Source organism: Bombus bifarius, unplaced genomic scaffold (assembly GCF_011952205.1).
Source record: "Bombus bifarius isolate JDL3187 unplaced genomic scaffold, Bbif_JDL3187 scf7180000010001_frag, whole genome shotgun sequence".
NCBI classification, from domain to species: Eukaryota; Metazoa; Arthropoda; class Insecta; order Hymenoptera; family Apidae; genus Bombus; species Bombus bifarius.
This window is the reverse complement of record NW_022885462.1, coordinates 14,561-41,377: the sequence shown is the minus strand read 5'-3', so window position 1 is coordinate 41,377 and position 26,817 is coordinate 14,561. Positions and strand designations below refer to the sequence as shown.

At 39.2% G+C, this 26,817-nt stretch overlaps 1 protein-coding gene across 1 annotated transcript; it reads right to left on the bottom strand.

Moving 5' to 3' along the window:
• Positions 1-12,729: 12,729 nt before the first annotated feature.
• Positions 12,730-23,044, bottom strand: LOC117215990 (phospholipase B1, membrane-associated-like). Its single transcript, XM_033462544.1, has 6 exons — positions 22,879-23,044; positions 15,850-16,061; positions 15,570-15,746; positions 15,123-15,418; positions 12,971-13,149; positions 12,730-12,892 (listed from the first exon to the last, which is right to left on the bottom strand). Exons 1-6 carry the CDS (start codon positions 23,042-23,044, stop codon positions 12,747-12,749), a joined length of 1,176 nt encoding a protein of 391 aa, XP_033318435.1. The 3' UTR covers positions 12,730-12,746.
• Between the last annotated feature and the right edge of the window lie 3,773 nt (positions 23,045-26,817).

Here is a 26,817-nt window from a genome sequence, read left to right as displayed (position 1 = left end):
TTCAACAGCCTTTTCATTTGGCCTTTTCACTCGTTTCCTTTCTAAATATATCCATTTATGACATTGCTTGATTTTTTTTATAAAATTTTTGTAAGAATGCATGTATTTATACGCAAATGATTTCTGAGCTGTGAGCAATTCATCTGCTCACTGACTATGAACATTTTTCCACTGCAATGACAATATTATAATGACAGAAACCTCTATCATCCTTCGCCAAACTAAAGTTACGAGATAGTTGTTCGTTGATAATAATAATTTACCACTGAAAAATCTACTGAGAAATAAACAATGATGATAGAAATTTATTTATAAAATATATTTATTTTAAAATAAATATACTTTAAAATAAAATAGTTCTAAAGTAAAACTTTTCTATGAATCCTTCATTAGTTTTAAAGGCTGACTTTGGTTCTCAAGTTCGCTCACAAACCTTGTTGTTCTTTGACCAGTCGGCGTTAGAATATATGATACAATCAACGAGATAGAAACTAGATGTCACATTCCTGCTGGATAAAATATTATTTCACATAATAAGTAGTAGATAGGTTTCTATTTAAGTTAGATATACATAGGATGTAGGGTTTTATTTCATGTGTATGTATGTAAATAACGCAATATAAGTGATCTGTTACGACCACTCGCGGAGAGACGTGATCGTGTCACGACCGGCATACTTCAAATCCGATGGACTGACGATGGAGATAAAGATGTATCGCTGAAGTGCCTAATGAACCATCAACATCCCAACGGTCCCTCTACCGAAGGTTCTAGAAGGAAGAGCACGTGGCAACGGTCGCGGACGCCTAGCAAATGCATGGACGGCGGGGATGTTGGGGGATGACAAAAGAAAGTAATCGGATCCGATCGAAAGTCAAATCATAAGAATCAGTCTTAGAAAGTCACGCCTAGAGTTCGGAAGTGGATTGTAAAGTGGATTGTTGTTAGAAAAAAAATAAAGTTTTCTTTTTTTTATTTTGTTATTTTACGTGACAGTCGTGAGGAAAACGCGTCAGCGAGAGGCGTAAATTCTCGCTACGATTCTACTAATCGACGCCGCGAAATAGTCGTTCCCCTGTTTCGATTAAGATAACAGGGGTAGTTCAATGAATTTAACACTGTATTAACAGGTTAAGATAAAATAGTATATTTGACAATATTTAACAATAATATGATGAACACACCACAGATTGTTTAGCAATGAATACAGTAAATATGTCACAGAAAGTGGACCCGATTTTACGATATCCCTCAATGAATTCGTTAGACTATGCGACTTTAATATTGATCGTCAGACCTCTCGATGTATAACGTTTGACTCTTCGGAAGGCACTGGTTGCCCTTCGATCATTTCTTTGTCTTCTCTGGGAGACGACCCCCACTACGCTCGGGTCACGCCACCTTTCGCGCCTATGATCGCGTATGCCACCTTCTTTATGTGTATGACATAACGGACGGAAATCGACGTTTCCAGAACTCGTTGCTTGGTGACAACTATGCGCTCGTAACGTCAATTCACCTCAGAGAGCAGACCATACACCGCGGACAGGATGGCACCCACATGTCTGCACATCCTTGGCGCGTACCCTCAATAGTCTTAAGTGCCCACCAGGGGTCTTGGAATTTTTATAGTTTAGGTCCTTCGTCAGTTCGCTTTTGAGTGCCGAAGCATGCAGACGTGTGTCTAGTGCTCTGTGAAGTTCGTAAAACAAATCGTGTCGCCCATCCGTCGAAAGTGAACACAGCCAAGTGTTTCCTACCTTTAGGGAGAAGAAAATCCCACGCACCTAACCCCAACCCGAATACTAGCCTCATAGCCTCACGACTAGTTATACATTTTGAATTGACTAGCTCGATAATGGCCCAGCAATCGCGACCAGGCTCTCCTGAGCAAATCCACAATTGCTCAGCGCTACCTCCTCTGTGGAAAAAGTGCAACAGATCCCCCCGTACTAATGACGCCAAAATTCTAAAAAGCGAAAAATAGAAGCATCAAAAATAAACACAAACGCCAGCCAGAACGAACAGTCAACAAACCAAGTAACCATATATAACAGATACGCAATATTGGAATCCACAAACGACTCCGTGGATATTGCAGACCCACGAACATACCAACACACCCAAACAATTCCCCCCCCCCCCCACCAATATTTGTTGATGATGTCATCGACATGCAAACGATGATTAAGTCCATAGAGAGAGATATCTGCAAAGAGGACTACGACTTAAAAACAAACAACAACAAAGTAAAAATCCTGCCGACAAACCCTGACGCATATAGAAGACTCACAAAACTGCTGAAGACCATGAATGCCAACTTCCACACATACCAACTTAAACACGAAAGACCTTTCCGAGTGGTTCTACGCAACATTCACCACTCAGCAAACATAGATGAACTGAAATTCGAATTCTTAAAACACGGCCACGAAGTAATCAACGTTAGTAACATAAGGCATAGAATCTCGAGAGACCCGTTATCTTTATTATTTATTGACATAAAACAAAAGCCTAACAATAAGGAAATATACAACATCAGTCGTCTAATGAACTCAATAGTAAAATTCGAACCACCGCTTGTCAAAGAAGAGATAGTGCAATGTAAAAGGTGCCAAAGGTAAGGTCACACACAGAAATACTGCAATCATACCCTCCGCTGCGTTAAATGTGCAGGTACACACTCCACCGACCAGTGCACTAAATCACCGGAAAACCCAGCGAAGTGCATCCACTGTTAAGGTGACCATCCTGCCAACTATAAAGGCTGCTCAGCCTACGAAACCTTATATATAAGTCGGTGATGAGAGGACACCGGGGCCTCCCCTCCGAAACTTCGGGAAAATCCATAAAAATTGTAATTAAAAAATTTGCCGTTATTTTACCCAATTGTATTTATTTGAGATTAGTGACAATGAACTTGGACTCAAGGCGACAATCAGTTGCCGAACGTAGCCGCGGTCAACGGGAGGAACGCTCCGTCTAACAAAAGTATGGAGTGATAACATAGCCCTCATTAAAAGAAATACCCGTAGAGGTACTCGACAGTAAAAAAAAGGTTCCAACGGTTCCCTCGGGCAAAATGATTACCAGATGTCGATGCATCTGCACAGCATAAGTTTAACTAGCCTGAGGACCCGCTATAAACCTTAGGACTTTGTTAACTAAGGTTCTTCGAACGGATAAGCAGTCTTTGCCCCAAATTCACCACTTAACAGCAGCGTCAATTTCCCTCACTTTTCAAATGAAGACATCTCTCCACGAATCCGAGAATGTCGTGCTCTTAGACACACCCATCATAGTTTTCCTGGACAGCGTCACCGTGACGCTCTTCACCTTTCGCGTCACTTTTTCGCGGGACGCGCTCTTGTACGAGTTAACTAACGTCTTGCTGGATAACCATTACAACTTAGACTTGGACGAAGAAACAAGCCTACCAACCCGTTGACCGCGGATGCATTATCGAGTCTCAGACCAGAGTCACAAGTGTCCACATTTGTACCAATAAACATTAGCTATACCCGCGATGGTAAAGTAAGTAAAGGTTCATTGAACGCCCCCAAAATTCCAACCTGACTCCGACATATATGTCGGGTTATGGTTAGAATTTTGGGCCCGTAACAACTCTTCACGTGAATTAGCCATTGTTTTACAAAGCCAAGATTATATTTACACGTATATACGAGACTACTACAAAGTTTAACGAATATTAGAGTTTAACGAATAATAATTTTAACAAATAATAAGTCTAATGAATAATAAGTTTAACGAATAGTAAGTTTAATGAATAGTATGTTTTACGAATAATAAGTTTAATGGACGCTATTAACAATGTTTTTTTGGGTTCAACCGAATCCACGGTCAACGGGATAACTCTTTACTAAGCGTAAACTAATCTTAGGCGCAAAAATACGATTGTTGAAAATGCTATCGCACAAATGCTAGCCTCGTGGAGATTTTTCTCGCTGTACGATTGCATTTGTTTTCTATACCCGTTTGGAAACATCGAGAAGATTTCAAACGCCGTTGCTAGGCAGTTTCTGGCTGAAGTTTGATACACACTCGTTGGAAGCATCGAGAAAGTTCCAAACGCCGTTGCTAGGCAGTTTCTGCCTGGAGTTTGATTATTAATACAATGTATGTCTCATTGTATCGGCACCTCCGAGGCAACATCACACGTGGCTAGGCCCGCTCCCGAGGCCGCATGCCGCCACAACCACATTTCTCGGAAAAACCATACAACCACTCCAGACCTCCGTTAGGCAAAACGTCCATCCCGTGATCGTGGCTACGTTCGGCGACCAATTGTCACCTCGAGCCCAATCTCGCTATCACAAATCTCCAACAATTACAGCTATGATAAAATCTAAGCTAGAGTACTAGAGGATGTTCCCAAAATTTCCAAGGAAAGACTTCGGTTTTCCTTTCATCTCCAACACATAAATAAGTACGCTAAACTAAGAGCCAAAGAGACAACCAATCAAATACCCAGTCCTCCTAAATTCACTTCGATCTCCTATGCCCAAGCAGTACAAGGAAACCAAAATAATCCGAATAGCCACAGGGACCATTCTGAAAATAGTGTCCCCAATTCACAAAACATAGACAACGTCTCTAGACTTGAAAACCTAATAGAAAAACAATTTGAACAAATAAATAATTTGCTATCACTATTAACACTCGTCATGGATAAATTAATACGCCCCGACGCAAAATAAAACCAAGACGCATAGTTCTTTTGAATGCCAATGGTCTAGTTCAACACAAATTTGAACTAGAACTCTTCCTTAAACAGCAGCAAATCGACGTAATGCTCGTATCTGAAACCGACTTCACCGACAAAAACTATCTCAAAACAAATGGTTATAACTTCTACAATACCTAACATCCCAGTGGAAAGGCCCACGGCGGCACCGGAATCATAATCAAATCCAGCATTAAGCACTACAAACTTCCATCATTTCAGAAAGACTACCTCCAATTAACAAACGTAGCAATATAAGACTGCCATGGTGCAATCACCACTTCAGCAGTATACTGCCCTCCCAGACACTCCATCGCCAAACAAGACTTTGATAACTTCCTTGATACCCTGTGCAATAGATTCATAGCTGGAAGAGACTATAACGCCAAACATACCCAATGGGGCAGCAGACTGGTCACAGTAAGAGGCAAAAATCTCTTAAACAGCATAATAACCAACAATCTCAACTACCTCATCACATACGAATCCACAGACTGGCCCACTGACACTAACAAAATACCCGATCTACATAACTTCTTCATAACTACAAATATCTCACCAAGATGCGTCCAAATCAATTCCCCGGTTGATCTCTCTTCTGATCATTCTCCCGTGATAGCAACAGTCAGTTCAACAATTATCGAGAATACACCTAATGGCTTTACTCACAACCAACACACCAACTGGCAGCTCTTTAGAGAAGTCTTTACACACTCAACTTCAGCCTTAACTCCACTAAAAACAAAGGAAGAAATCGAAGCAGCCACGGAATACTTAAACACGAGCATAATAAACGCAATCCGCCTCTCCACACCGACAAAGACTTCTATCAGCAAACGAGAATATGCCCATTACATATTAAAAAAAATAGCAGAAAAACGTAGACTAAGAAGAGTATGACAAACCCATAGAACACCGGATGACAAACGCAAACTAAACAACGCAATTAGAAAGCTAACCAAAATCATCAAAAATTATAAAAACGACTGCTTTCATAAATATCTCGCCAATTTGTCCCCCACAGCTGACTCCAACTACTCACTATGGAAGGCCTCCAGGTAACTCACACGCCCCCCACAAATAATCCCACCTATCCGCCGTCCGCAATGTGGATGGGCGCGAAGCCCTATAGAAAAAGCCGACCTGTTTGCTAAATACTTGTCTAAAGTATTCAAACCCCATTCCCCCAAAGCTGCCGCGGACGTTACTGAATACTTGCACACCCCCTTCCAAATGTCCCCTCCTATCGAACCCTTCACTTCTGCAGAGACTACAGAAACAATCAGTCGCCTAAACCCCAAGAAAGCAGCAGGGCACGACCTAATAGGCAATAAAGCAATCAAGGAACTTCCCATAAAAGGGATCGCACTCATGGCATCGATTTTTAATGCTATCCTTCGCCTTGAACACTATCCTAAGGCCTGGAAAATCTCATTGATTACCCTCATCCCTAAACCCGGTAAACCGATATACGAAACCAGCTCCTATCGCCCAATCAGTCTTTTACCTACCCTGTCCAAACTATTCGAGAAGATGCTCACGAACCGACTCCTTCCACTCCTAGAGAACTTGAAAACACGCACCAATTCGGCTTCCGAAAACATCATTCAACAGTAAAGCAAATCCACCGCATAACTCATACGATCAGCCAAACACTCGAAAAGAAAAAATATTGCTCAGCGGTATTCCTAGACATCCAACAGGCATTCGACAAAGTATGGCATGAAGGGCTACTATAAAAAAAAAGATGCTATACTATACTATACTATATGCTATACTATAAGAAAAAAAGGGCTACTATAAATTAAAAAGATCCTACCTCACCCCTACTACTCCATCCTAAAATCCTACCTAACCACTAGACAATTCATGGTTAAATGCCTAGACGCCACTTCCGCAACATTCCCAATAGAATCCGGCATATCCCAAGGTAGTGTCCTCGGACCCCTACTGTACTCCATCTACACTGCCGACCTACCTATATCAAACGAGATAACAATAGCGACACAGCGCTATTAGCTACCCAGGCAGACCCGGTAATAGCCTCATCCACTCTCCAGCCAAGTCTCGACTCCATGGAAAAGTGGTTTCATAAATGGGGCTTCAAAATTAACGAAAAGAAATCCTCACATGTAACCTTCACGCTCCGAAAACAAACCTGCCCCCAGATCACCATCAACAATGCAACAGTTCCTAGCAGGGACTCAGCCCGATACCTGGGCATGACCCTGGACAGGAGATTAACTTGGAAGAAACAAATCTCAGATAAAACGAAGCAACTAAAGGACAAACTAAAAAAATTCTATTGGCTCACGGGCCGACGCTCCAAACTAAACATACAGAATAAAATTACCCTCTACAAGACCGTAATAAAACCTGTCTGGACCTACGGAATCCAACTATGGGGAACAGCAAGTAACTCCAACATTGAAATACTTCAACGCTTCCAATCGAAAACGCTAAGATCCTTAATAGACGCACCTTGGTATGTTACCAACGAAACAATCCATCGCGACCTCAAGATACCCACAGTCAAAGAGGAAACAGCAAAATATAGCGACAGATATAGCAAAAGAGTCAACAAATACCGAAACCCCCTAATCACCGGACTACTTGATACGACGGACCAGATTCGCAGGCTGAAGAGGCACTACCCGCTAGACCTAAACGCTAGATTCATTTAGTTATCCAAATTAAGCAAATGCACTTACTTATAATACTTATAAATTATACTTATCTATATGTCGGGTTTACATTAGAATTAGGGTTAGGGGCGTGAAACGAATCTTCGTTTGGGTTACACGTTGTCGTTATGCAATAGAGAAGACATTGACTAGTGCAAATACGATTATTATAGAACCGGACAAGTAACCGCGGTTGTTAGGTACTCGAGAAACTAATGACAATGATCCTAGGTTCAATAACGAATCCGCGGTCGACGGGATGATAGATGAACGTACTCACAAAATTTAAGTCGGACGCGTAATATTCACTGTTCGTAAAGAGTTACTCCTTTCATCAATGAGATCGCGAGCGAGAATGTCTTTCCCGTCCCGATGATGCCACAGAGAAAAACTATAATGGGGTGTGTCTAAGGACACGAGATCATCGGATTCGTCGAGAAAAGCCTTCGTTCAGAAAGTAAGGGAAATTGGCGTTGCTGCTAATTGGTCAATCTCCATATCGGTGGTTAGAAAAAGGTGCTAGCCGCCCTCGAGGGAAAGTTGCTAGTGGGAGACGCCGCTCGTTGAAAAATATGTCTCCCCTATCTTCCCGTAGTTGGGACAAAGACCGTTTGTCTGTTTGAAGGACTTTAGTTGACTAAATCTTAAGATTTATAACGGGCCCTCGAGCTAGCCGAACATGTACTGCGGAGACGCATCGACATCTGGCAATCATCTTACTCGAAGAATAGGGTCTGCGTGTGGTGAGCCACGGGACAGAAACCGTTGTAATGTTTACTGTCGCGTGTCGCCACGAATATTTCTTTTAAGGAGAGCTATAGAATTACTCCATACCTTTGTTAGACAAAGCGTTCATCCCGTGACCGCGGCTACGTTCGGCGACTGACTGTCGCCTCGAGCCCAAGCTCATTATCACGACTCTCGAACAATTACAATCGGGTTGGATAACTACAATTGTTCAATTACAGCTATAGTAGACTCTAGGTTACAATGTTGCGGGATTATCCAAAATTCCAAAGGCTCCGGTGTTCTTTCATCTCCGACATATAATAAGCATTAACTTATTATAAATAAACAGCCATGTCACTGCGCCACGCCAGAAAAATTACAGAAAATTCTCAACGTAAGAATTGATTGTAATTTCAACAAATAAATAAAAAAAAAACATCCAAGAAATGACCTGTGGGTACGAGCACCGCATATAGATAGCGACCACGCGACGAATGCTAGGTTCGACGCCCCATATATCGGGCATACACCAATGCCATCTGTAGTGTCGTTATCGGCAGAACATTCTCTGTTGATTTTATTAATATATTGGATTAATCACTTCTTAAAAGTTACTCAGTTTTGAAACAACATCAAAACGTTTTACGCAATATATTTCAGACATCCCAACGAACGTATACTGTTCCGTAAAAAATCTATTAAATACATTGACAGTGAAACGATATTTCATATACGGTTCTTGCAAGAATTATTGTTATTTAAGACTTATATAAACGTATATACAGCAACAACGCACACTGTGCGCATTTCTGGCGAGCGCTTCCGTTCAGTAACAGTGCTTCGGCGGACTGGACTGCCGAAGCGAAAGGGTTAACAGTCAACAATCAACAATCACGCTTCTCGAATATGTTTGCTTCGCTGTTTGAAATGAAATGAATCTTTTGTTTAAAACCAAACGGATTCTTTTCTTTGTTGCCCCTCGATATCACCACTACGCACGCGTTTGTTAGATGCCGCGATCGTTGTAACTTATGCATTCTTCCGAATATTCAGCGGAAGAACCGTAGGGATATCGATGGTAGATTAGGCATGTCAGCCTTACGCTTTGATGGTATAGCAATTTGTATTGCGAAGCCGTCGGAAAGTTCCGTCGTCGGGTGCCACATATGTGTTATAAGTAAATAAATCATATGCCGAAAATCTGCAATAATTGCAACAAATTTGTGACCTAAATTTCGCAACTAGAGAGTAAAATAGAAGTAGAAACGACTCTATTCCTGAAGCCAGTGACAATAAAGAGTTAAACGTGGCAAACGTAGAAAAGAATAATGCGAGTGAAAGAGGATGAGAAAGAGGGACTGGGAGTTGAAGTGTTTGGCAACGTATAAAATATGGGCAAATTTTCTTACTTTTAATTTGTAATGAATAGAACTTTCAAAAATTGTTTGTTAGATGTTTTCAATCAAAATGATAAAAAGCACGATACAATTCCTAGCACATTTGCTTATGCTAAAAGATATTTAATGCTCATTGGTAAGTAAATATAATTGAAATTACGCCGTGTCTGGTCTCATTTTAATCAAAAAGATTTTACAAATACGTTGGTAGAAGTTTAATCTAAAAAAAATTTAAAAGAAACATACTGTAATTTCGACCAATTGCGGGGAGACGTAATCGCGAGGAGAGACGTCAACGGGGGTCGTAAATCCCCGTTACGACTGTAGCAGTCGACACCACGAATTGATCGATCCCTTGATTTCCGTTGAGATAATAAGGGGTGATTGAGTTTGTATAGCCCTGTGATTCACAGAGTTATAAATTATATATGTCCAACACTTAGAATACACTGACGCAGAAATATATAGTTAACAACTTGTCGTACGACGATGCGATAGATATGTGCGCTAGAGCAGGGCTCTTATACTGGAAATTAGTGTATTAATGGACTTAGTACTATGATGTATTTAGGAGAGAAGATGTATGTTCGACCACACCGAGAACCGACAAAGATTTGCGGGAAGTATGCGACTCTCGCGCTATGTGTAGACTGCCGCGTTAGGCGTTAGTTTTTTGACTGACTGTCGCTTTTTTTTTAATACGGAAGAAAAGTTCGGTGTGGGTGTGCCCCTGTGCCTAAAGAACGCGGATTCGTTGTTCCCAATTTCGTTAGGAAAAGTGAGGGTAACGAACCGAGGTGTCGATTGGTCATGACCTGCATTACTGCTCGAAGGGATGAGTAGGGAGTCTCCTACCATCGTGGTGGATAGATGACTGTGTGCGTGAGAAAACCTAGCTTGTTTTATTACAGGGCTATTCGGATTTTCCTCATGGGTGCATACCCGCTTTCTCCGTGTTTTAAGTGCGACTAATAAACCCAAGGACCTCTCTAAAAAACCAGATGTGCGTCGAAAATACTTTTAGGCTTAAGAAATTCTTCAGGACAAACGGATTGACGACACATGGCGAAACAATACAGGAAAGTGAAAGTTATGGTGGGCCCTTAGGTTTATTGAGGGTCGGAAGTGACGTTACGCAGGTCGGTTGTTGTCCGGTCGCGCGGGCTGGCGTGCAGATGTTTTAGGCGGCGTAACACATACGTTATCTCGGTAATATATTTTTTTTCTATATATATGTCGAGACAACGTCCGAATCTGGGCCCGAGTCGTCCTCGTGGCGGGGGCTTGGGACAGGTAAGGATACCTCACTGAAGCTATCCATGTTTTTTACACTGAAGTTATTTTTATTGACACACACACAAAATTGTTACAGAGTTGACACAAACTCACAATGATCACACACTCGCGACGCTAGTGACAATGGTCTTAGGTTCGATAACGAATCCGCGGACAACGGGATGGTAGTCGTACGCACTCGTAAAAATATAAGTCGGATTCTTTGTTAACATTCACTGACCGTAAGACGTTAATCTTTTTGTCGATGAGATCGCAAGAGAGAATGACTTTCCGTCCCGGTGATACCTCAGAGGAAAACTATGACGGGGTGTGTCTAAGGACACGAGATCATCGGATTCGTCGGGGATATCCTACGTTCGGAAAGTAAGGGAAATTGACGTTGCTGCTAATTGGCCAATCTCCATATCGGTAGTTAGAAAAGGATGCTAGCCGCTCTCGAGGGAAGGTTGCTAGTGGGAGACGTCGTTCGTGGAAAAATAGGTCTCTCCTGTCTTCCTGTAACTGGGACAAAGACGGTCTATCTGTTGAAGGATTTTAGGTAACTAGATATTAGTGTTTATAACGGTCCTCGGGCTAGCCGATCACGTACTGAGGAGACGCGTCGGCATCTGGTAAACATCCTGCCCGGAGAATAGGATCTGCGTGTGGCGAGCTACGGGACAGAAACTGTTGGAATGTTTACTGCCACGTGCCGCTACAAATCTTTCTTTTAAGGAGAGCTATAGGGTTACTCAATGCCTTTGTTAGACGGAGAGTTCGTCCCGTTGACCGCGGCTACGTTCGGCGACTAATTGTCGCCTTGAGCCCAAGCTCATTGTCACAAGTCTCAAACAAATACAATTGGGTAGAATGACGGCAAATCGTTTAATTACAACTGTAGATTTTAATTACAATGTTTTTATGGATTTTCCCGAAGTTTCAGAGGGAAGGCACCGGTGTCCTCTTATCTCCGACATATATATTTACGCGGAGGAAATTCGCACGGACACCAGGCCGCTTCTGGGGAAAGCGGCGTGGTAGTGTCGGACTCCAACCGACTAAAACCTCCACGATGACCGTCCCGGCTGCGATCGAGAGAGGCCCGGGAACCGGTGCGAGCGACACAACAGCCCCCCCACCCCCGCGCTGATAGAGCGGTATGTGACCATGTCACATTGCGCCTCCTCGCCGGAACAACCGTGCACGATTCCCCTACCAGACTGCTTGGCGGCCCCGAGGCGCTGACCTGCCAGCTCCAAAGCCCGAACCTCACCGGGGGGTGCGGCGAGCCCAGCGCGCTTCGCCAACGCCACATGGAGTTCCCAGGCGATCACCCATCCAAATCTCGGTAATATCTGACATTCGGTCATGTTACACTATCTAGAAAAATTTACCGATTGTCCAGCTGCACACATTGTAAAATACAAATTATGATTTAATGACGATTATGTGAATATGAAAAGTAGATTCTTTTTCTTTCCTGGAGATCTCCTTCCTTCTTTCATTTCGGGATTCATGCGCGACTCACGCTCAAAACATATCAATGATATGCTATATACGTATATACTTTAAACAAAAGCGAAAGGGGAAATAAGCAACTAGCTAACTAAAGCGAAAAGATAGGAAAAGCGAAACATCTTCGAAAAAGCTGAATTTTGCGTTGATTTTGAACGTCCATTGGTCAACGTATTATCAATTTTCTTTATTACCTTTATTCGCAAAGAACTTAAATTATAAGATCAATATGACAATGACTGAAATACCACAGTAAAAATTAAATATTGTTATGGATCCAACATTGGTTGTTATTTTTGAACATCTGCTGATTATAATTTTCATCATTTTTAAATAGGCAAATACGAAGATTATAATACATCTTCCACTTACAGAAACTGTTCTAAATTTCTCTAACCATCCTTAAGTTTCGTTGTTCTGTGAATTTTTATACGTCATCAAGAACGGTCTTTCCGGAGCAGGACACAGAAATTTTTTAAATAGCGAAGTGAAAGCGCCACTCTTGTTACCAACTGGTTCCAACAAATTGTTCCACAGATTATTCCCATCTTGGGAAACACAAAACATTTTTGATTATCAACGTAACACTCATGAAATAATTGTATAGTTTCATCTGTTAAACTCACATAGTGCATGTAGTTTTTGACTCCAATGAAAGCAATTAGCGTTAAGATATGAGAGGTCGGCAAATCCATCCTCGGCAACAGGTATTTTTGCATGTTCCAGAGTCGGTAAAATTACTACGGTGAAGTCATTTCTATGAAATTCTGGATAATTAGCGACTTCTTCGTCAATCTCTTGCCACCTAAAAAAATGAAACAAACTAGCTTATTCTTCATATGCATATTAAAATATATATCAAACGGTACTTGAAATGTGTTAGGGAAATAATATCGCATAAATGTGAAATAAGAAAAATAAGCTGATTGCAGTGCGAAATGTCGCACCGCGCTGAGACAGAAGTAAAATGCCTTTGTTAGTTACCAAGACTTCGCATTTTTTCAGTATAAACATCTCACATTTTGGCTTCGTAATTACACTTCGTGATCATTTGGATTATCATAGTAACTAAAAGTTCGTAGTTTTTTACAAATTATGTGGAATAATCCACTGCCAAAATTAACGATTTCCGATACACGGTATGGAAATGGAAAGGTGCAACACTTTTTCAAGATAATTAGGGTAAATGCCGCATTCCTAATCGGGATAGACGCCATTGATTTAGTAAAGGCTAGAGGTGAATTGAAACTGTTTCGCACTGAAGGAGAATTGTCGATGATTCATTTACGGAGAGAAAGAAGGATGAAAGTTGGGGTATTTACACCATATTGATACGACACGTTCACGGAATCAGTCGATAGCCCCTTTGCGTTCACGCGTCATTCGAGTAAGGGTCTCGCCGATCTTCGTGATAAGAGAAATGAAATGTTAGAGGTTGTCATGTGTAGGACCTCGTCATGTTTATTGCTACGCGTAAAATCAATCGGCAAACTCGCGCGGGCCGCGAAATCTCTGGAGGCACGTCCTGCGCGTATCTCATTTACCCCACCATCGAACCTTCCGCACGTCTTCCGTGCATGCGCACGAAATGTCGAAAGTGTTGAGTTTATGTTAGCTATCGAAGCGACGACATTTAGAATACCCCCGAACGAGATGATCGCGGTGCATGTATCCATTTTGTATAAACATTGTTTATATGCGCTAGAATATATTAATCACTTATGGTGGCAATGGACTAGAGGAAACATTGATCCTCTCTATTCGAAAATTTAATGGGACGATTTTCGAGTTGCTGTTATGGATTTTAATGAATAAGCAGATTTAACGTCTAACCTATGATTTTTCTTACAAGGATGGTTTATGTTTTCGAATGCCACAATCTTTTTTTCTACGACTTGTACGAGGTAAGCTGCGGATCTATATTCATTCGTGTAAAATAACAAAGCGCGATTCTGTTGTTCTCGATTCTCATCTTATTTTAGCTTCAAGAATCTGTACCGAAACTTACCTGCGGTATCAGACGAGTATCGATACGTTTGTGGTGTTTCAAGTACAGTACTTGTTGGTATCGGTTAGTAAAGAATCAATATCCTGCTTAACTGAACAATAACTAATACCTTTGCCTTTGATATTAATTGATAATAGATTGAAATTCCTAGATCGCTGTCGATAACATCGATAGGTATGTGTTATATAAATACGAACTCGTCGTCTGAATAGACGCTCATAATATAAATTTATAAATATACTTATCAGTGTTTTTCATCCAAAATGGAGCCCGACATTGCCCGAGTCGTCAATAAGATCTTAATGTGAATTGAAATCAAAGATGATGAATATATGTCGTTCTCTAATAACTCTTTTCAATAAAGTTATTCACCAACATATAACAAGAATGACATACGCATAAAATAAAATAAAAGTTAAGGTAATCGGATTATAGAGATTATTTGCAGGTCGCAGCGATGTGTTTATAGACATACAACAGTAGATGAGTGGACACACCATGCAGACACAAACGTTGCCTTATAAGTCAAATTCAACATAGTAGTAGCAGCAGCTTTCTCTAAATATTTCGGTAACTAAGTGAGTTTACCCCCAATAGGAAAAATGTTGAGTTTCACAACATACTTAAGCTTCATTAAAATGGGAATAGTAGCCCCTTTTATGTATAATTACTAAGATTAAATATAAAGTATGATATAACAAAATTCTTGTAAGTGTTTAATCCTCAAGCACAAAATATTTAAAAAGTTAAATTCGGAAAATTATACAAACCTCTCAATTAATTCATAATATGCCGGTCTTTGATCCCTAAATTGTAAAGCAAACATACATGAGCATTCAATCATGGATGACACATAGCACCCCAATGACTCTCTTCCTTTGTGTGCAGCAACCAGTTCCTTTAAGTGAGGTGGTGGTATAAGAGCAACAAAAGTTCTTGGTAAATTGTCTCTTAATATTCTAAGAGTATGAATTAAATCTATTTTGTGATCATTTAACATAGACCATGGAGATGTTGCACACGTATTAATGCAAAAATCATTACTTCCAATCATCAACGAAATCAACTGGAAAACATAAAAATGTAGATACTATTGCTTAAACGATTAAATATTAAATGAAATTATAAATTTTGATTAAAGAAAGAAAAAATTTGTCCAATTTCATACTGGCATTTATATATATGTATATAATTATTTTGTCTACGAACATACGAACCTTCCAATGTTTGTTGATATCTATCCTCGGGTCATCTTTTATTTTATTGACCAGATATGTCGCCATGAAAGTCATATCTTTAGACATAGCTCCACCTTCGGCGACGTTTAACTGCGCAGCTGGATCAGTACTTATAGCGTCTCCAAGTGAATAACCTATTAATTTAGGATTGAATTCCTGCATATAGAAAAATCGGACTATGAAAGATTTAAGTATTCACATTTATGGCGATAACACAAATCATATGCGTAAACAATGCAGATGTAAGAAATGAACAAACTTTAAGAATATTAGGGAGAGTCAGGTACTGTCGCCAAGTTTCTTGACTACCGATACTGCCTACTATGCCTCTATTTTCAATGTTCACCTCGAACATATAAATCGAAGTAACTCCAGCGCCGATTGTCAAAGAATCGCCCATTGCAGCAATGACATCTATGTCTCCTGGTCTTAAATGGTGAACCGAATGGGGAACTTTCGAAGACCTGCCAGCTAAACAAATTAAAGTAAAGACATTAGAATACATATGAACTTCAAAAGATAAGCATCAATTTTACTATTCTTAAACTACAGTGTGGTGAGGAACTTGTAATGTTACATATGTATCTTAAAAATGATATTAATAGAACAAAATTATGAATGAATTCAAAATCACATTGAAATTCTTGTAGCCACTACAAATTGTGAAGAACAGCGTTCTTCACTGTAGTTTGCTGCCACAGAAATTTACCAATTGTTCCCTAAGACAAATTGTAAAAATTACAGGAAATAAAAAAAATCTGTGGTTTAAATTGAGTAATAATTTTAAAGAATAAATATCATAATATAATATTTACGAGTGATTTCATAAAATATTTGACAACAATAACCATAAATTTTGTTAACTACCTGTTACGCTGCAAGGAAAAGAGACGTCTATTGAAACTTCATCTTGAAATTTATTTTTATTCCGTAATTTAGACACTCGTTCCTCATTTCTTGTACCTGCAAAATAGTCCTTTTAAAATATTTTACAAAAATACTTCATCTGTGATATAACGTTGCACCCGATATGTCAAAATTCCGATCAAATAATGCAAAAGGTATATCGAAATCTCAATCGCTCGCCTATCAGACAAAGTTCAATCCATGTGAATTAATGTCAGCGTCGGGGTAACCATTTCTAATATTGTGTAAATTAGAAAGAAAAATAAATGGGTTATGGGTTGGGTCAGAGTAGTGGAATAATGCTATCGTGAAATAATTTTCGACGAATCTATTGCTATACGAAATGTTGCACTATGTCTCACCTGTCTGTTCGTCATGTACATACTTGATAGCGACAATGCACCTTCTCACCGTTACAAATACAGATAGCCCGCCGCTGTTTAGTCTTACGATAATTTCTGACTGGACCGAAGACTCTGTAAGAACCTCGGTAGGGTGCTTGAGCTAATATTTGGACAGCCGATGCTAGGCGAATCGAAGTAACTGAACTATGAGGTATCGATGGCAAGACTGTTTCGGGAGATATGTAAAACAGTTTGACGAAGGATAAGTTGATAGACAAATAAATCAATGGCAAGCGATCCGACATTGCATTGTCAAAGAATAAAGAATAGAGCGCAGGGATATTGTTTAAAGGATCTGGCCACTGTGTGGGAAAGGCAGTGATGCTTTTTGCTAAGCGGATTGTCAGAAACCGGACGGCACTTAACTCAGAATTTTGTAGTCGCAAAGTACTGATAAAAATTCATATTTCTCTTTAAACATACAAATAATAATAATACAAATAAGTAGTAATCGAATTCGCGATACGTTTACAAAATCGTATGAAAGAAAAATTAAGTCATGCCTAATATTAGGATATTAATCCAATCCAATCTATAATCCACTGATTTACAGATTTTTATTTATGTTAAAGACGATTAACGTCAATGAGATAAATTTAGGTTGAGTTTGTGGCGACACTCGGCAACAATGTATATCGCCTAATGAATCATCAATGTCCCAACAGTCCTTTCGCCGAATGTTGGAGAAGAAGGCCTGCGTGGCAACGGTCGCGGACGCCTAACAAACGCGTGGATAGTGGGGATATTGAGGGGCGACAATTCATAACAATTCATGAAATCAAATTTTAATTATTTCTACATTTATCAAATTTATTCCAATTTATTTTTTCTCATCCATAATCTATTTTACTCCAAAATTTATTATTATGCTATTTAAAAATAATACATTTATTGCTTTATACACAAACTTAAATTTTTCTATTATAAAATTATTTGGATGTTCATCAATTTTTAACTCATTATTTTCCATTTTCATTTTACATACAAATCAAAATTTATTTATTCTATTAATATTTATTTATTTATTTATATTTTCAACCAATATATTTTTTTGAATTTTATAATGTAAGTGATTCAAATTTTAGAAATTTTTCATCATATTCATATTATTTAATAATTATTTTATATTTTTTCTCTTTTTATTCTTTTATATTTATATTATTTAATTTAATTTAATATCAATTTTATACTTAATCTTTAAATTTGCAATTTAATATTTTATTTTAAACTATATTATTAAATTAAATTTAATTATAAATTAATAGTGTTAAAAAATTTTTAATTTTCATTAATAAATTTACAATTTATTTCTTTTTCAGACATAATACGTGTTTTATTTTAAATTCATTAATTTATTTAATTATATGAATTACATTATTTAATAAAATTTAATTCATAATAATAATAATAATAATAAATTCAATATATTTATATATATGTCGGAGAAGCAGGGGGGATAGGGTTGTCGGTGTTTGAGGAGTCTTCATTGAAGGTAGCCATCGTTGCGGTGTAACGAAGATACGATTTATTGACACAGGTATGAATAACACAGGTTTGACAATCTATCACGGCGGTGAGACGTTCGCGACACTAGTGACAGTGATCTCAGGTTCAATAACGAATCCGCGGTCAACGGGATGACAGATAGGCGTTCTCGCTGAATCTAAGTCTGACTCGTAAACGATAATTGCTGAGCGTAAAGACGTTACTCTTTAGTCGACGGGAGCGCGTCAAAGAATGCGCGTCCCGTCCCGATGATTCCACAGAGGAAAACTATACTGGGGTGTGTCTAAGGACACGAGATCATCGGATTCGTCGAGGAAAGCCTTCGTTTAGGAAGTAAGGGAAATTGACGTTGCTGCTAATTGGTCAATCTCCATATCGGTGGTTAGAAAAAGATGCTAGCCGCCCTCGAGGGAAAGTTGCTAGTGGGAGACGCCGTTCGTTAAAAAATATGTCTCCCCTATCTTCCCGTAGTTGGGACAAAGACTGTTTGTCTGTTTGAAGGACTTTAGTTAACTAAACCTTAAGATTTATTACGGGCCCTCGGGCTAGCCGAACATGTACTGCGGAGACGCATCGACATCTGGCAATCATCTTACTCGAAGAATAGGGTCTGCGTGTGGCGAGCCACGGGACAGAAACCGTTGGAATGTTTACTGTCGTGTGTCGCCACGAATATTTCTTTTAAGGAGAGCTATAGAATTATTCCATATGTTTGTTGGGCAAAGCGTTCATCCCTTGACCGCGGCTACGTTGGGCGACAGACTGTCGCCTCGAGCCAAAGCTCACCGTCACTAATCTCGAACAATTACAATCGGATTGAATAACTACAATAGTTTAGTTACAGTTATAGTAGACTTTAGATTGCAATGTTGCGGGGCTATCCGAAGGTTCCGGTGTCCTTTCATCTCCGACATATATATGTCGGAGATGAAGGGACACCGGAGCCTGCCCCCTGGAACCTCAGGAAAATCCGTACAATTGTAATTAAAGTTTACAGTGGTAATTAAACAATTTGCCGTCATTCTACCGAATCATACTTGTTTGCGATTTGCGATAATAAACTTGGGCTCAAGGCGACCATCCGTCGCCGAACGTAGCCACGGTCAACGGGACGGGCGCTCCGTCTAACAAAGGTGTGGAGTGATGTTATGACCCTCATTAAGAGAAATACCCATAGAGGTACCTGACAGTAAAACATGCCAACGGTTCCTTCGGACAATGAATACCTGATGTTGAGGCACGTACACAGCACAAGTCCAGTTAGCCCGAGGACCCGCTATAAAACCTGGATTTTTTCGGCAATTAAGATTTTTGCAAACGGACAGGCAGCCTTTGTCCCAAATCGATCAATCGACAGCGACGTCAATCCGAGGATCTCGTGTACTTAGACACCCCACCATAGTTTTCCTCGGTGGCGTCGTTGGGACGAAAATTCATTCTTTACTGAGATCTCATCGAAGAAGGGAGTAGCGCCTTAGATCAGTACACGTTTGAGTTAGAGCAAGTCTATCTATCTTCCCGTTGACCGTGGATTCGTTATCGAGCCTAAGACCAACGTCACGAGTTTCGCGAGTGCCCAACCACCGCTGTTGATTGTCGCGTCGGTAGTGTTCATTCTCGTGTTAGTAGACCGTACCCGTGTGACACCGCAACGATGGCCAATTTCAAGGAAGATCTACCAAACGCCCACAACCCTCCTTGTGATCCTTCTCCGACATATAAATATTAAGATTTTAAGTTAATTAAAAACTACTAATCTTCCAAATTAAATATATAATATCAAATTTATAAATCTTAATAAAAAAATGATTAATATCTACTAATGATAAAAATATTGGAATAATATACTTTATTTTTGCTATATGATCAGGAATAATTGGGTCATCAATAAGATTATTAATTCGAATAGAATTAAGTCATCCTGGTATATGAATTAATAATGATCAAATTTATAATTCATTAGTTACAAGTCATGCATTTTTAATAATTTTTATTATAGTTATACCATTCATAATTGGAGGATTTGGTAATTACTTAATTCCTTTAATACTAGGATCACCTGATATAGCTTTTCCACGAATAAATAATATTAGATTTTGACTACTTCCTCCATCTCTTTTAATATTACTTTTAAGAAATTTATTTACACCAAATGTTAGTACAGGATGAACTGTATATCCTCCTCTATCATCTTATACAGGGTGATTGGTAAGTGGTGGTACAAGCGGAAAGGGGGTGATTCTACGCGAAAAAAGATGTCGAAAATATAGAATAAAATTTTTTTTTAATTTTTCCATCGAGACAACGATCTGCAGTGAGATCCGTTATAACGTATCGTACGCGTACCGAACGAAAATTCAAAGTCAATTTTCTCGAAAAAAAAGCCTCAAACGAAAAATTTTTATTCTATATTTTCGACTTCTTTTTTCGCGTAGAATCACCCCCTTTCCGCTTGTACCACCAGTTACCAACCACCCTGTATATATAAACTTTAAATTTATTTTTTTTTTTAATATTTAAAAATTTATTTAATTTCCCTAATATTTTCAATATTATACTCTAAACTGTAAACCATTTAAATTAAATAAATTTATTTAATATTTTATTTATAAATTTATTTTATTTATTTACTTATTTAATTATAAATAATATATATATGTCGGAGATGAAATGAAAACCGGAGCCTTCCCTATGCAATTTTGAGGAGGCCTTTTAGTGCTTTGGCCTAGATTTTATCATAACTGTAATTAAGTAATTGTCATCTGTAATTGTTTGACATTTGTGAAAAGCGAAAGTGGGTTCGAGGTGACAACTGGTCGCTGAACGTAGCCACGGTCACGGGATAAACGTTTTGCTTGATGAAGACAGAAATTGCCTAGTATCGGCGTTTGGATCTTTCTCGATGTTACCAAGGAGTATATAACAAACTTTTGACAGATATTGCCTAGCAACAACGATTGGAACCTTCTCGATGTTTCCAGCGAGAATATAACAAACAAATGCAGTCGTATTACGAAAAAGATTTTAATCAGAGAGGCATTCGTGTGGTCGCCTTGTAAAGTGATACATCGAGTAATTTTTTTCCGTGTGATTCAGCAAACGTATTTTTGTGTTATAAAATTGTTTAAAGTTTTCCCGTTGACCGTGTATTCGTTTGAACCCTGGATCATTGTTTATAGCGTAAATTAAATTCAATATTTGTAAATTTATCAATCGTTAATTTTCATTATTCGTTAAATTAGTAAATCGTAAGATATATTATTCGTTTCTTTTATTGTTCGATAAAACTTATTATTCTTTAATCTAATTAATAATTTAATTTATCATTTGTTAATCAATCATATCATTTACAAAATTCATTATTCATAATATTTGTAAAACCTTGTTTATTCGTGTAAATATATTCTCTGTTTTGTAAAACAATGGCTAATTCAAACGAAGAATCGTTACGCGCCTTAAATCCTAATGATAACCCGACATATATAAATACAACTATAATTAAATCATTATTATTAATATCAATAAATAAATATATATTAACAATAAATAAGAAATTTTATATCTATAATGTGTTTCTAATAAATAACAAATTATGAAATCAAATAACATCGAGTCCTAACTGGACAGCGAGATTGATTAACGAAACCGAGAGCGATACGCGACGCGATCAAAAGAAGACACTGGTTAATGAATGTAGTAACTTGTGGATTCTTAGAGTAAGTGATAAGTGATGATGGTAGAGTTTAAAGTTTAAGGTATTTTAATGAGTGATATTCAATAACAAAGGACAGACTACGATATCTTCGCACGCCGACTCACACTCCGTGTCCGCTCAACTCGCACTCTGCTTCTCGACTGCCCCTTTCTGGCCGTTGTCGCATTCTGTTGTCCTTTTCCTAGGCCCACCGCACACGTGTTCCGCAGACGCTCGTGGCCAGGGTCACGTAGGTCTTTTCCACGAAACTATGCACTTGAAAAGACCGATGACACATTGATGGGCCCGACGGCGCCTCGGCTCTCGCGACATTGTTCATAGTTCGCCCGATATTTCCCAGGCCTTTCGTCCACGATACTACATGAATATATTGTTGACCTAAGCACCGAGTTACATAAAGTTACATAAAGATACCGCAATCAATTAAGCCGGAATGAGCAGTAGTGGAAATTGAATTTAATTAAAATTCCTTCTTAATATCTCGGGAACGAAGGCCGTGCGGTGGCTACATGACTATAGGAGAAAGTTGATCAGAAAGTTGACCTTGACAACATATTCCAAATTTATTGAAACATGTGCCCTTCTCAATGTAATGCCCGAAGAGCTTTAAACAAACAAACGATACCCCAACAAATACTATTACGGAAATAGTGTGCAAATGAAATATTTTTCATAATGTGTGAAAAGAAAAAATAATACAATAAATATCAGAATTTGAAAGTCAAAAAGGTAGGTATACAAACATTTTCTGACTCACTGTATAACACAGCATAAAGAAAAAATGGAACTTTCTTATTTCTGCTTAGCGACGTATCAATATAATGCTTTACCCTTTCCCATTTGCTTTCCTCTGTCCATGTTTCCGTGAGTCCGATTACGTCAAATGTCCTCAAATATTCCCATACCTCTTTGTCCTTGTTCATTATCCCTGCTATGTTTCAGAAGCACATTTTCAACCCCTTTGTGTCCCCCTCCCCCCTTACTTTTTCCTTATCTCAACCTCTCGCCTCTTTCTTTCTTTCTTCTTCTAGTCTCTCCTCGCTTTCGTTCCACCTGTACCATCTATCTTCTATCTTCAGCTTCTTGTAACCTATTTTTACGTATTCCCCCTTTTCCCTTTTTGCTCTAGCTATTCTCCTTAACCTTTGCTGAATTTCTCTTTCCTTCTTCGTTAGGTCGTTATCTATGTATATCCCCTTCCCCAATTTACTTTTCTCTCTCATTACCCTCGTCTTCTCCTCCCACGATTTCAACGTTGCGATTATTATTGTGTTCTTTTCTCCCACCCTTACCTTCTGTGTCCTCTCTACCTCTACCTCTACTCTCATATTTTCCTTTATGAATTCTGACATTGTCCCGTTATCGCTTTCCTTGCTCTTATTGCTTTCCTCTTTCATTGCGCCACGCCAGAAAAATTACTGAAAATTCTCAACGCGAGAATTGATTGTAATTTCAACAAATAAATAAAAAAAAAAAAAAGAAAAAAGGTTGCATCTGTCGGTAGAAGTCCGACACTACTCTGCTGTTATCGATTATTAGCAGCAGCGGAGTGTCCATGAGGATTTCTCCACGTGCGAAAAAAAAGGGTACGGAGAAAAATACAAGGAAAGAACGGCAGAACATCCAAACCAGCTGGCTGCTGAAGCGAGCAAAACTCTCATAGAAAGAAGACTAAAAAGAAAACACCCTACTGAAAGAAATAAAATAGTCAAATTCGAAGATGGTATCCCGCTGAGGGCAGGCATCCACATGTTATGAGGTGGTTGTTGATGAAGGTGCCCACAAGAGATATTCTTGATGTTCAACAAAAAAGTTTATTAAACTATTAACCATCAGCAGTCAACAAACCGTAGGGATATCGATGGTACATTAGGCATGTCGGCCTTACGCTTTGAAGGTATAGCGCTTTGTGTCGCGAAGCCGTTGCAACGTTCCGTGGTCGAGTGCCGCCACAGTTATTTAGCAATTAAGTCAGAAAAATTTATCGCCTGGGTCTCCGTGTGGCGTTGGCGAAACGCGCTGCCCCCCCCCCCCCCCGTGGGGTTCGAGCTTGGGCGCTTGGCGGCTCAGCGCCTCGGGGCCGCCAAGCAGTCCGGTAGAGGAACCGGACTGCCTGGCACGGCGGCTTCGGCGACGAGGCGCGGTGTGACAATGGTCACACACCGCTCCAACAGCGGCGGTATCAGGCGCGTGGGGGAGGCCCCGTGCGACGCTCACAGCGGTTCCCGGGCCTCTCTCGATCGCAGCTGGGACGGTTATCGTGGAGGTTTTAGTCGGTTGGGGTCCGACACTACCACGCCGCTTTTCCCAGAAGCGGCCTGGCGTCCGTGCGGATTTCCTCCACGTAAAATATAAAAAAAAAGTTAGAAAAGTTTACCAAATGTCCAGCTGGACAAACTGTAAAATGCGAATTAAATAATAGAAAAGAAAAAAAATTCTAGCGGTGGTTCCCCGCTGGTTCCGTCAGAGTTCGACGGTTCAAGGTCATAGTAACAGCTCGCCGCATTGTCAAGACAATCAACGGCGATCGGTTATTATTTTTCGTCTCGCAGCCACCGTTGGCATTTTCAAATTCGAACACCGAGATAGTTTCAGCCGCTAAATTTTCAAAAATCTAGTTTCTTCAATGAGATGAGATGAGAGTAGGCAGCGCTATAAATCGATGAGCCACTGTCGGCTCGCGCACTTACAATCGCGAGGTCGCTGTGTACATACAAACTTGCCGTTAAGTACTATCTTTGGTGCGATGACGTAAATCTAGTCTAAAAACTTTTTAATTGTATGCGCTCGGCTTTTCATTAGCATAGGTTATTTTTAAATGAACTCTGGTCCCACATGCTGGACCGCGCGCCTATATTTTACCAAGTGTATTGTATAGCGATTACCTGCTTTGTGTATTCTTTTCATCGGTTGTTATCTGTTCTTTGTGTCCATTTTCCTGTAATGTCTGTTTTTTTATTTCTAATCCCTGTGAACTCTGTGTAGGGCATTAATATTGAGTGATGATTGCTTCGAAAATTCTGCTATTACGATTAAATTCTAATTTTGGTAGCTAAATGCATTAAAGATAGTTATGCGTAAAAGAGGCTAAGCGTTCAACGTCGATCAAATTTAAATATGTTGTGAAAATCATTATGAAGAACACTTTTTTTATGCACACGTCGCTCGACCTTAGTTTCCGAGATATAGGAAACGAAGAAAAACAGAGACTGAATATCGAAACATTCAGTAAATATTAATTAAATGCCCGCGATAACCTGAGTTCTTTAATTAAAAGATCAAACTTTCTTATTTCTGATTCGTGATGGTTGAAACTTTTACCAATATGCTCCTTATATTTTTATGATTAGAATGACACCAAAGACGATATAATTTGAAACATATTAGCTTACATAATAAATAATAATTAAATACATATCAATAAGTAACTATAATTCAAATTATATCATGTTTGGTCTCATATTAATCAGAAATGTCACACAAATACGTTAGTAGGAGTCTCATTTTTAAAAAGTCAACAATAAAAATAAGTTTTGCTTTTGTATTAGTACTTTAGAACATTGTGACATCTGTCATTAACATCAATATCTGACATTGGAGCATGTTACGCTACTCGATCGCGGCGGGACTTCGAGTTTCCCTGTGCGTCATAGAGCTAGCCCCCCTCCCTCGGAATGCAGATAATAACACAGCAATTACCAAATGTTTCGTGTACTTGCAATAAATTACTGCTACTAATACTATATCGAATCCTGCCTATACTTGCACGTTCATGGCAACGTTTGCGTCGGCATAGTGCAACCGCTTATCTACTGTTTCTATAAACACATTGCGATCGCCGGAAAACTGTCTGTATAACAAGTTAATTCGTCCACAAGGTACTTCAAAAAGATAGACTAGAAATCCGTTTTAAAGGGCAATGATTGCAGTTAGGAATAAGAAGTTATCGAATGTGGATTGGTTCAAAAGTCGCGGAGAAATACTTCATTTGAAAACGCAAAGCTCATGTTACGTAGGAGACACAAGAAATCGCGAAATTAACAGATCACCGGTGATCTGCTCGCGTCTTAGTCCGAACGTTTCACAAGTAAGGTAAAAAATTTGAACTTCAGGTATGGTAGTAAAATTTATTGCACGAATACAACAGAGTGACGGTTCAGAGTGTTATAACAAAAAAAGTGCTGAGTGCTGATTTGGGAGGGTTCTTATACTAAGGTTTGGTCCCTCTGGAGGAATTATCGTCGGGTGTATATCAGACACGGCTATTCTGTTACTATTTGGTTATTGTTTCGATGGTGTGGCATGCAGGATGTTTTGTCTGCCCTGTTACTGTTTCTGAGCGTGTGACACCCACGGAGGTTGACGCCCGCTATTTCAATCTACATAAGCCCAAACCTTGTTACAAGAAAATGAAAATATTTATTATCTGTATTGGATATGGATTATTTTTTTTACAATTCGACTGTCTTAGTGAACAAAATGATATTAATGTCAAGTGATAGCCAACTTCCTCACGACAGCCGGATTGGTCAGTATTTTTCATTTTTCTTTTGTTTACCATTTAATAGCGGCTGTCAACACATGTCAGATCTATGCGTCTAAAAGATCCTTTTTCCATTTTCAAAGTAGTTTCAGGTTAGTAAAAGAAAGAAAGAAATATTGAAATGTTTGTGCGCTATAGGAGTTGTTTGCAGGC

What these genes read in the sequence shown, in the direction of transcription:
- LOC117215990 (XM_033462544.1), bottom strand. Translation starts at nt 23,044, where the DNA reads ATGAACAAGGACAAAGAGGTATGGGAATATTTGAGGACATTTGACGTA. An exon ending in CTCTCCCTAATATTCTTAAA is followed by an intron (nt 15,747 to 15,849) that starts GTTTGTTCATTT and finishes TTCTATATGCAG; the next exon opens with GAATTCAATCCTAAATTAAT. An exon ending in TATTATGAATTAATTGAGAG is followed by an intron (nt 13,150 to 15,122) that starts GTTTGTATAATT and finishes TCATTTTTTTAG; the next exon opens with GTGGCAAGAGATTGACGAAG.